Source organism: Cyanistes caeruleus, chromosome 2 (genome assembly GCF_971803275.1).
Source record: "Cyanistes caeruleus chromosome 2, bCyaCae1.hap1.1, whole genome shotgun sequence".
Lineage (NCBI taxonomy): Eukaryota > Metazoa > Chordata > Aves > Passeriformes > Paridae > Cyanistes > Cyanistes caeruleus.
Window position 1 is genome coordinate 39,701,974 of NC_141702.1, and position 12,385 is coordinate 39,714,358.

Consider the following 12,385-nt stretch of genomic DNA (forward strand, 5'->3'; position numbering starts at 1 on the left):
GAGTAACACTTCACAAAATAGAAGATATCTTCATAACAGAAAGAAAACAGCAATGTTTTATTCATTGGTACACTGAAAATTGTAGTGCAAATACAGATTTAATTTGGATTTCAGTACAGGGCTGTCACAATGGCATATGGGCAGAAATAGCAGACACCAGATCAGGAGTCGTGTCTAGTAGGCACCACAACAATATGTGCATGAGCACATGTGCACACAAATACACACACAGTTCCTAAGTACAGTCTTTTTCCTAATAGATATCCATATATTGCTCATGATTTACAATTATTTTTGTTTGTGAACCAATTGTATTTTCATTTTCTTTTGTGCTTTGACAAGATATAATTATTTCTGAAACATATAATAGGATCAAAGCATATTCCATTATTAAAGAACTTATTGCATTATGTTAGTGCCCTCCTGAATGCATGAAAATGTTAATCCAGTTTTGTCATATTTTTCAAATAAGCAGTTTTTTCTTATGAAAATTTTGTGAAATTAATTGTTTGCTTTCTCCCAACCTCTGAGGGGTCTATAGCTTCAGAAGATATTAGATAAAGGATGATGACATATAATGAGAGCAAGATTTAGCTATTAAACTTCCTTTGATTCACTTTAAATATTGATTAGAGAAACACTTCTGGGCAAATATTTATATTGAGCAATAATATAATCCAGTGATTTTAAATTTTTTTTTTTTTACTTTCTGAATATCATTATGTCTTCAGTAATTTAGCTTAGAAAAATACATAGTTAGCCATGGGTTATATGAAAAAGTCCTAGATAGATGAGACCAAGAAAGAAGAGTAAAATTTGCCAGCAGTAAACCATCATTCATAAAATGCAAAGACATTCTATGTTGTATAGCTTTTATGTGACTTTTCCCAGGGTTTAGGACTGTTGTACCTGGGATATTGGCTTCAAACAATTTCTTATAAAATGCTAATGTTGTGACAGATACTAATGAAACCATGCTGTTTGTAGATAAAGCTGATATTGCATACATAGGTAGAAGAGGCAATTTCCTTATTCACTTTCTTAACGAACTCAATGAGTATAAAGGAAACTTCCTGCATCTGTGACTGTCTCCTAGATTTTATTAGTTTTTTCAACAAGAATATATTTCTTTCCAGTCTTTTTATTTACTTGGTATGTACCATATATAACAAAACCAGCTGAACCTACTTGTTGTGTAAATGAGTGATGTATTGTAGGGGGAAAAAAAGCATGTAAGAAAGCTCAGAAAAAAATCTTGGAAGAGTCTAAGAAACATCAACATATTTTTGTTTTAAAATTTCTTCTGAGTTTTTACTCAAATGGTGAAAAGTCCAACATGTGTGCCAAACGTAAAGGGACCATGTATGTGTATTACACATAATATTTGAGCATCATCTCAGTGTGAAGCCTGTGTGTGTTCTTTAATGACTAGTTTTTGTTCCTTTAATTATACTGAACCTTTGGTTACTAAACACTCCAAACATTCATTGAAAGTTTGAGGTATCCAGGCTGGAGAGCACTGTGGACCCTCCTCACCACAAGGCTGTGCTCAGCTCAGCTGTCACATGCTGAATATCTTGCTTGTTTTACTCGGTGTTGCTGGCCCAGATAACCAAAGACTGCAGAGGGAGCTAAAGAAGTAAGTGCTTGCTATGGACTTGATATAAATCTTGACTTGGTAGCTGAGGAGGAAAAGGAGGGTGTGAAGCCAGTTATCCAGATATAGCTGCCATATCCATTGATCCTTGCACCAAAGTTAGATCTCTGACCGAGAATATTTTTGCCTTACATAAGAAAATCAGTACAAATTTAACAGCCATTTGCATTTATTCCTGTTATTCCAAGTCCTTAAAAAGATAATTTTTACCTATAAGAAAAATTCTCCTTGGTCAGTTTCTCAGTTAGTGTCCTTGTCTGTGCTGCTACCTAGATTTTAAGCAAGCTGTTTTAATTTGGGAGAACTACAGGATTTGGTCTATTGCCTGTAAATACTTTATGAAATAATCAAATCAGTTTTGTCTTGTTTGAGGTTGTAATACATAAGTAATGATTGTATTATGGATGTATGCCATGACAAAAACCTGGCTCTATATTGAAATGACATCCATATGTACATATTTCAGTTTCATCTGAATTTTGATCTAATGTCTAATAGTTAATTTTAGCTTGTATTAAAATAACAAATTTATATCATTGATTGTTCATGTGAAATATTGAGGTTCCTTCACCTGAATCTTACTATCTTACTGGAATATAGTTTCTTATTGCTCTAATTCATATTGTCCTCTGTCAAGTAAGAGGTAATACAACTTATTCTTTAGACCCATTTATCAAAATTAGAGGAGTACGTATTGTTTTACTTGAGAGTCAGGACCAAAATCCATATGGTGGTTTATAATAGTGAGGAAAGACATGTTCTAAATACTCTACAATGAAAAACGCCCAAAAAAAAACCTAGAAATCACTTAAAAATCTTTAAGTGATAAACTAAATGAATAGGTAAATGCTTGAGATGCTTTTTGTTATCTCAAGGGATACAAAACCTTATTCTTAGATATGTATGATCTGCCTTCTAAAATATGGAGTTGAGCCCAAAGTAATATTCTAGGACAGTACTTCCTGCTCTTGTCAATGAATGATCTGGCCTTAGGGATTAGTCCACAGTCTGGCTGAAGCCAGGGCTTTTCTCAAGCCAATGAAGGTGTAATAAGCCAGAGGTGTGTGGGTATGCAATAGCTGCAAATTAAAATTCTAAGGCTATACAGATGTCTCAGGAAATGCCCAAACTCTCTATGAAATGAAAAATGCAGTTTTAATTTGTCTCAGGAATGGAAGTGATTCTAATATAATACATCAAAGAAGGCATTTGACAACAAAGCAAGTGTACGTTAAATATGTTTCTGACTCAATATGGAGGTTCATACTATGGCAGTGTAGCCAAATCAGTTTTTCTGATCATTCAGTTTGCAAGTTAATCTAAAGTACCATAAGACTTTTCTTTAGTGTATTATTGATTTCTGATTTTTCTGTTTAACTGGTTGTTGGGGTTTTTTTTTCTGGTCAGATATTGTCTCATTTCTATGAATGTAACATGCTTAATGTGATGGTGAATGAAAACATAACTAGTTCCAAGAGATACCTTGCCATTTTTTTCCCTTCATGCTTTCTATCAGTTTTTCCTGACTTTCAACATTCCTGTGATAGTGTTCCTGTAGCAAATTATTTCTGCATATATCTAGGCTTATAGATCTTTCATGTCTGATCACATTTTCCTTATATCCAAAGGGACAGATTTTCAAAACATTTGTGGCTTTGTAGTTTCAAAACTTCTGTTGTTTCTGAGCTAGTCTGGGGCTTATCACCTCTATTTCTTTTATCATTTTTGTAAATACATAGACCAATGTAATGTGACAGTCAGGATCTAATTTATTTAGCTCTCATTTTAGTTTTGTTGCTTTTCGTGTACAAAGTATCTTCGTATGTCCAGTGTCCTCTTTCCCAGGCTAGTGGCATACTTGAATTAGGTCTTTTCCTTCCAGCATAGAAGCTGAGCATTCTTCCTTATTGCTGTGACATTTCATGTAAGCAGAGATTTAAGTCTAGTTTTGCTCACATTTGCTTGTAAAATTGCTGGAACAATCAATTGCTTGTATAATCTGTACAGCATCCTTACTGACAGTGATGGTGTAATGTCTTTTTTTGGTTGTCTTGCCCATGTGGTTGTCCACATGTTTTTGGCCTTGTCTGTGTGCAACTGTAGCTGTGAAGGCCCTACTACACACTGTACTTATTTAGTGTGTAGCACCTAGTAGTGTGTCATTCAGAATGACTGAATTTAAGGTAACAAAAGCACAGGCCTCTGTTGAACTCATAGATCCTCAAGAAAATGTAATTCCACACATGAAATGACATAAAATACCACATAGAGAAAATATCCTTGATGAAAAAGGAGATTTGTTAAAACTCCACTCATTATAAATTCTCTGAAGATATGTAGGACACCAGAATAAGGCTTAAACAGCACTTTTAGTAAGTAACTGCAGAAAATAGATATCTTATAATAAAGATGTTAAGTGGTGGTGTTACTTCTTTTGATAGGATAACACTCATGTTGTTTTCAGTTCTCACTTCAATCAGCTAAGACTAGTTGTATTAGAGAAACTCAAAGAGTATACAATTCCATATAAATATAAACCACATGCTTTTTCTAAGCATTTTCTAAAATGCTTAAAGACGGAAGTCTAAAAGTTTGCGGGAGTTATTTAAAGGCAAGCTTAAATATTGCATATGTGGGGTGCTAATTGAGTACTTTCTCTGGGACCCTAATAGGTCTGGGACCTTTGACAGAAGACTTTGGAAAGTTGCTGACTAATCCAAATTTTAAATCTTTAAATTTTATTTCCCTAAGTGAGGCCAGGAAGATGCTCAGAGTGTAGGCAGTACCTTGATGCTGTGGGTACAGTAAGGGGTCTTCAGTTCTGTATAAAATATGTTAGGCAGAACAGCATTTGCAGACCAAAGGAAGCACCACAATTGTAACACTCATAAAGATAAAAAGTCCAGGAAAAGACTGCCTTTTGAGAAAAAATTGAATGAATGGAATTGCCTCAATTTGAATTTTTAAATTTCAGTATTTTCAGGCTCTCATAGGACATCCCTATACGAGTGCTACCCTCACAGAATCGGTAGTGGAAAATGCAGTCAAAGATGACTGTCAGATTGGAAGAAGCAGGACATAGAGTGATTTATGTCTGAACAAAAGCAGTAATGATATTCTGTACTATTAACACTACAGGAAAAACTAAAATAGCAGAGAAGAGAGGTGGTGCTTTTTCATTCAAAGTGTATGCTAACTGTGTATTGTTCAATAGACAAAAATAGAATCTTTAATGGAATCTGGGATGAAATCCCATGATAAAATTAAAAATTTTGGCAATCCCTTAAATTAATCTCTGACTTCAAATATGGTCCCTGTAGAGGTGGGGACCTGATTAGGAGAGACTTTGGAAACAATTGCTGGGAAGTAGTAAGATCTCCACAAACTCAGAGTACACTAACCTAACTAGCTTTTTCAGTAGCCTTATCTAGGGTGAAATATGGACTGAAATTTTTAGTCATGCACACTTTTTTGTAGAGAGTAATGAAAATCACTACTATTGAGTACATTAGCACCATTCTTGGTACTTTTTGCTGTTGAAGTCTCAGACCTGAATGGGACTATGTTTATAGGTGCCAGGATAGTGCTGCTTAAATTATGAAAGAAAAATACGGTGATAAGAAGACAGAGATTAGAAACAGAAAGTCCAAAGGAAAAATATGGTATCATGGGTATCACGCAAAAAAACATGTTAGAGATAGCTGTTTCAGCCTGTTGCTTATGTCAGAGATGCTGAAGATCAAATTGAAAGAAAGATTCTTGTTGATACAACTTGTAAAGATTCTTCCATGGGACCAAAGCTGGAATAGATTTGAAATTAGTTCTGGGCTAAGACTCACATTTCTGAGACTGCCCTTTGGAAGCTACTCTAGGTAAAATCCAGTCATATAGATAAGTGTATTTTCTCTTAGCACAGTAAATTTAACATCTGGTAATCACCCATATTTGTAGCAGGCATAAATTCAAACATATTATTAGATTTAATATTTTGATTATCACCTTGAAATACATACACTGATCTTATGTAGTGGTTTAACAAAGGGAATTAATCAGACTCTAATACACAAGAGGATACAAATCACTAAGGACCAGCTCTGTCACCTTTAGTTGCCCCTGAAGTGTTTATTGAACTTCCTGTATATTTTATGCTTGGATGTGCTTCATGCTCAGATCTGGAAAACTACTATATTCTATACTAACAGTAGTTTCCAAAAGAAATGTGTTAAGATGTAACAGTTTTGGATTAGATCTCTAATTTCTCTCTCATTTTGACAAACACTCTCAGCAGACACACAAAAGTATGGAAATGGAAAAATCCCCCAGTCCCCAAACCAAAAGCCACAGACTGGGAGGAAATACTTGTCAGAACTGAGAAATTATCAGACGTACTTAATTTCTTAGATTCTTAGTGAATCCTAGAGTCATTTACAATTAAAATTAATAAACTGTTAGAAGCTTTATCTTAGGTTTGGTTGTGGAGAGAAAAAAAAATATCTTAATTTCTAAATGCTCCATTTTTGATTGCCTAAACCGACAACTTTTGCAGCATCAGATCACTCAATAAAAAAACTACAACAATTTTAATCATTATTTTAATTAAATACAGAAATATAGAAAATGAACTTTGAAATATCATACCAGGTTAGGGCTTTATTGCAATGATTTTATAAGTTTCACCTGTAAGAGCTGGGGCCAGGATTTGGAGGTGGGGCTGTGCGCTGACAGTGTCGTGAGTGCAGTGACAGCCAACCATACATGCCCATTGTTTTGCATCATTAGCACTGTAGTGAATCTCAGGAAAAAAAAAAAAAAGAAAATGTCCAGTCTTTTTTATTACTTCACTTTTTTTTTTCTTTTTTATTTTTTCTTTATAAAGCACCTAATTTAGGCCACAGACAAAAAGAAAATGTATCTTGAATATGCATCACAGGTTCCAAAAATGAAAAGAAATTGGATTTGGATAGCACTTACTCAATAGACAGATATGATACATGGTAAGAAGGTGCACTGTCTGCCCTGTGATAGATTAAACTACTTTGTAGGAAAATTACTGTGAGCCAGTCACCACCACCACCGTGGCTAAATCTTTAATAAAATTCTCTTCCATATTCAAGAGCGAGGTATGAAGTACACAATAAGCAGAGTGGAGTAGAGTGCCATTTATCAAACCACAGCTAGGTCTGTAATCTCCTGCTTTATCCTTTTTTAGTACTTTATTTGTCTTTATTGTTGCAAGGAAGCACATTTACCCAGGGCACTGGGCTTTTGGTGCTGATAAACCTTTTGTTTTAAATTCTACCTGTGGGGTTTTTTCTTTTTTTCATTTTTTTTTTCTTTTTTTTTTATTTTTTCCTTCTTGATCAGATATCCTTCCAGTCACTCTATGGGAGTAATTAGTCTGTTTTGGTGGTCCCTGGCTTGTTACATATTCTTTCACCCTTCCTTGCCTGACCTGACCCTACCTCTCTTGTCCCTATGCTACAAATAAAAAAAGAAAAAAAAAAAGGAAAAAGAAAAGTTATTATAACATCTAAGATATTTTAAAAAGAATACTCTTGCCTGTGCAGAAGACAATCTGGGGTGTGTATTGCATAACGCTTTTTTATAGGCTATTTGGCAAGATGGCAGTGTTGAATCATGTTGCAGTTGGCCCCTGGGTGGCACTACATGGCTAGATCTGGGACCAACAAAAACATTTTTTGGGTAAAGGCAGAAAGCATAATTTTAGCATTTTTCTTCTTAAAAATGAAAGACTTTAACTAAATTTGTTTTTATTTGTTGAATTCAACACAAATTCACCGTAATAGTTAACTGTGTTCCTCTAATTGAATGATGTTCCAAAATGTTCTGTGTATCTTGACTAACTGGTAATGTCTGGATCATTTTTGGGAACACACTGATATTAAGTATAGATTCAGTGGAAGGGTTCCTATGGGTAGAGGTATGTGACTAGAACTGCTTTGTGCTGCCTGAATATGCATACTACCAGTCTGTGCTGCAGCCCTGGGGGTGATTTTTTTAGTACTATTATAACCCTTTTTATTGTTTGAATAGCAGTTTTATGACAAAACATTTATATTCAGCCTGCCTTTGTACTTGACTGAAAGAGAGCAATCACTGAGAATGATAAGGCAACAATGGTAATGATAACTGCATTTATGGAGGCTTACAGAATTTAAACGGGCATGCAAAAATAGACTTACAATAGTGCTCTACCTGTATTTGAACTGGCTTGGGTATATTTTTTGTGCCTGGCCCATGTTTGATTGTTGATGGATATGTTCCATTTTCTCCCGTTTTTCTCTCTTATGGCATTTCTTCTGTATGAGGCTTACCTGTGTGAATGTTAGGTTTATCTTAGCACTGAAAGGTGTCCTAGTAAGATGGGGGAACATAACCATTTTTCAAGACCCATATCCCTGAAATTATTGCTTAACTTACATATTAGGATTTCAGAGTCTGTGGTATTGCGATCTTGCGTCACAATGGTCATTACCTGTCTTTCAAAGTCCTACATCTCAAGAAAAATAGTCAATTCTTTCACTTTCCTTTGAGAAAAAGTGAGGAATAATACTGGACATTGGAAAGCAATCCAAGAGTTTAAGATCAGTCCTTCTGTTTCCCAAATATTCTTAAGCCAAATCAGTTCTAACTTTTTCTTCTTTTGCTATGAGATTTTGTCTCCTTTGAGGTTTACTCAGACATCTCCACAAGGACACACATGCACATTTATGTATTTCCTTAAATTTCTTGCTTCTGCAAGAACATAAGAGAGCAATGAGAAGGTTCATTGTGTTCTGGAAGGAAACATAGTTCCTGGACCTCTTAGTTTTGTGTGAGAGGAACAGAATTACACCAAGTCTACATATATTTTAGTATGGATTATGAGGAAAGGTGTGCACTATACATTGTCCTAAAGATATTTTAGGGCTACATTGCTCACAGACTGTAAAGCAGACTTTTCCTTGTTAGAGGGTTTCTTACTAAGGAAGAGACTGCTCTCAGGGAGTTAGAATGGCAGATTCAGCCAACTCATTTAGATATTATTTTTCAACATTTTGAAATAATTTTTTCAGGGAGCTATTTTATATAAAAACACTTCTCTATAAACCAAACCAATGTATATATTTATATAGAAGTGAATTTTTGTGTATATTTTTTATGGAAGTGAATGACCATTTTAAAATTTTGAGCCATACATTTAGATTTTATTATTCCTGGGAGATCAGAAAATCAGTATAGCCCAATTTCTTTCATATTATAGTTTTCCTATGATAAAGTTTCTTTCTGTATTTTACTTTTTCTGTACTTACCCGTGCATTAGAAATTTACAGTATATAAAAAATTTGGTAGCAAAAAATTGTGAAAACTAAGTGAATCAAAATGGAAAAAAAAAATAGTTGGTAAAACCAAAGATGTCTTTTATTTTATTTGTGTGTTATTTTTCTATTTCAGAAGCTCACTAACTACACTCCATTTTTTAATGTGTATATATATGATCATCGCATGTTAACCTCTTCATGTGCTTGACATTTTTCTGCACTAGTTAGGCTTTAAATATGTTTAATAATTCAAATTCTCTTTTGCAAATGAAATATAAGTAATGCAAACTAATTAATTAGCTTTGCCTAACAGTATTCTGGAATGATGCATTCAAAGACATGTCATTTTCTTCTAAATATCTTTCTAATACTTCTGTGCAAATGATACCTTTTCCCCAGGCCCGGCTACTTAGTGGATATTATTGAACAAATGTCTTTTATAGGATCGAAAAAAGTGAGGCATTATGTGAAAGAAAATTTTGAAAATGTGCATGGACTATTTCAGAATATGCTTAGTGAATATTAAGCAAACACCTGAAGTTCCTGTGCTACTGCCTAGAACCAGCACTTCATTACCTTTTACGTGCAGTGACTTTGAATTTTTTATTAGGTACTGGTCTCTTAGCCTGTAAGGCTTGTGCATGATGTCTCTGAGAGCAATTTCCAGCAGAGTGAAGCCTTATCACAGATTCACCTAAAAGGTAAGGATATTTTTTAATTTTTAGTTCACATGCTGAACAGCTGCCTGCTGAACACCTGCCCACGGAGCAGGAAAGAAATTTGGTTTAAGGGTTGATTATACATGTCTTACTTATATACAGTAAGTCCAGAAATAGGCATGATGAACTTCAGATAAACCCAGAATATGCAAATGGAGATTACAATACCAGAATATTTACCCCTTAATTTTGTCCTCCACTATATTTTTAGTGGTTTGGGTGGGTTTTTTTGTGGTTTTTTTTTCCCTCAGGTTAGTGAGGACATAGGAAAAAGGCTTAAACATACTTCTGATTTATTTAGTTTCTCCCAGATCTGCAGTGCTAATATTTTAAAAAGCAAAGTTGAACTGTGAATCTGTCAGGTAATGTATGTAAAAGAATCATTGTGCTTGGCATTCGTCGTATTTGCTGCTGATGTTAAAAAATATGAAAGATTATTAAGAAATAACAGCAAAGCAAGAGGAAATGATGAAAAATTAAGAAAGGCAACTAGTAAGAATGAGAGGAGAAAAGGCACATGAGTAAACCTAGAGATAATGGAGGACTGCTCTAATTACTTTTTCACTGAAAATGGCTTAAGTGGACTTTTGAGAGTGAGGGACCTTATTAAAATGGATCATGAGTGATAGATTTTAAGATTATTAGTTTGAGGAATTCAAATCAGGTAATTTCAGGGTAAACAAGAAGAAAGCATGGGCTACACTCAGAATGTGATGATACACTGATGGTTAAAAGAATAAACTTTGGTAAAAGAATGGAAGGAGTGACAAAGTTTGAAACCCAAGGACAAAAAAAATTGGTCTCAAATTTTCTCATGTTAGCATCATAAATTTAGCAGTGTCCATATTAGAAGTTTTTGTTTTTTCTGATAGGAATCTTCTCTTGGACTTTCTTCTACAGACTTATTTGCTTTTCCAATTTATTTTTCTAATTTCCAATTTGTAAATAATGTCTTGTGCCAAAATTTGCATCTGGATTGGTAGCTGTCTTTCAGCCTGATGTTTTATGTTTCAGAACAAGTTACTGCCATTTCTTCTTTAGCCAATCTTTTATCCACCTTTCAATTTCACTGCTTGCCTAAGTGTTTTCAACTTTAACTAACATTTCACGCATGTTGTTTCATGAAATACCTTGCTGAAATCCAGATGGATATTTCCTCAAGCACATCAGTTATCTTATTAAAAGAAAGCTACTGGTTTAGTCTTCCTGCAATTACTATATGTTGTATTCTAAAGCTGGAAATGTCTCATTTTCTTGATCATATGAAAACAGAGCTTTTAGTGAAATCATTGCTCATGCAAAGGGAAAGCCTTGTCATCCACACTTTCTGAACAGAGAATTTGGGTCATGCCATTTAAAAAAAGGCTTTCTTGAAAGCAGTCTCTTTTTGATACTGGGGCCTTAATCCATTCCCCAATCAGACTGAGCATGCATATCATGACAAATCTTTCCTCCATTAAAATCGTTTGCTATCCTAAAATGAATTAGCTGAATCAATATACTCTTCCCGAGGTTTCCCTGAGGAGCCAGGAGCAGCTGCTAGAGCAGCAAGTGCTGCCTGAACAGTCAGACACCACGGCAATGAGGCCACCACTGGTGTCACCAGGGAACAGGAAACAGACCCTTGTAGGGAACTGGGGGAGAAGGTTACTCATGGGTACCACACCTCTGCTGAGGCAAAACCAAGAATCAGATATGACTGTCAGAAGTGGCAAAGCTGTGCAATCCTGGAAATGTATAATAGTAATACAAACTCCAGGAGAACAAGATAAGAGAGAATGCTGCTCTTTCAGATGTGTCATGCTCCTCTAACTACTTGAACTTCTTGATCAGCTGTGTGGAGACTTACCTTCATTTAATTAATTAGATTAATATGTTCTTAAGGCTTGTTTGAAGTAAAATTTCTTGCTATTTGGTTTCTTATGCTTGGCTTCTTGTGATAGATACCACAATATGTAATAATGAAAGTATTTAACAATGAACATATTCTCCACCTTTTTCTGATGGCTGTTTTCTTCCAAAGACATTTGGAACATCCTATTGCTGCAGCAAATAGGAGAAACATGGTAAAAAAGAAGTCAGACATAAATAAGTTGAAAAATTTGAGCTGCTTGCTTTCAATTGGCCTAGTTTGCACAAGTTAGCAGACTAGAATTTCTGCAGAGATGGTAAATATACTGATTTTTTGCATTTTTTATTTTTTTTCCTAAATTGAAGCAACAATGCCATGGAAAAAGTTTTTTTTTCAGTTGAAAAATATTATTGGTAGATAATTAGGGCTTAGTATTTTTCTTCTTTTTTAAGAAATTAATAATTTTTAAGGAAAGGCTGTATTAACACATTGAGAATTACAATTAAAATTTATTCTCAGCCTCGGAAGAACCAATGGTAGAACTTGATTTGTAATTCTCCATCAAAATTATTTTTCAATAGAAAGAATTCATTATTTGAAATTAGAAGTGACATTAGTATGAGTCAACAGTATAACTCCCCTAATATAGTTTGGAAATGAATTCTTGACATTTTTGCAATTATATAACTGAAAGTTTGAAAAGTGATTTTTTTTTTTTTTAAGTGTAGCTTTAAAAAAGCCCTCTGGTCACAATCATCTAATTTGTACTAAAAATTGCAAATCAATACAAAAATATTTGGAGTTTTTTCAAATTACTGACTATATGTATATTAAT

At 34.3% G+C, this 12,385-nt stretch overlaps 1 protein-coding gene across 12 annotated transcripts in view; it reads left to right on the forward strand.

Moving 5' to 3' along the window:
• Positions 1-12,385, forward strand: part of LOC111925702 (uncharacterized) — a 198,231-nt gene that overhangs the window by 60,107 nt on the left and 125,739 nt on the right. For 5 of the 12 annotated variants that reach the window (XM_086876594.1, XM_086876601.1, XM_086876595.1 and 2 more), the window contains exon 3: positions 9,605-9,680. The exons of 6 other annotated variants lie outside the window; for them this stretch is intronic. In XM_086876594.1, the coding sequence (XP_086732720.1) occupies positions 9,605-9,680 (76 nt within the window). Of the gene's footprint in view, positions 1-9,589; positions 9,681-12,385 lie in introns of all 12 variants that reach the window. One more of the 12 variants, XR_015283034.1, reaches the window with a different exon arrangement.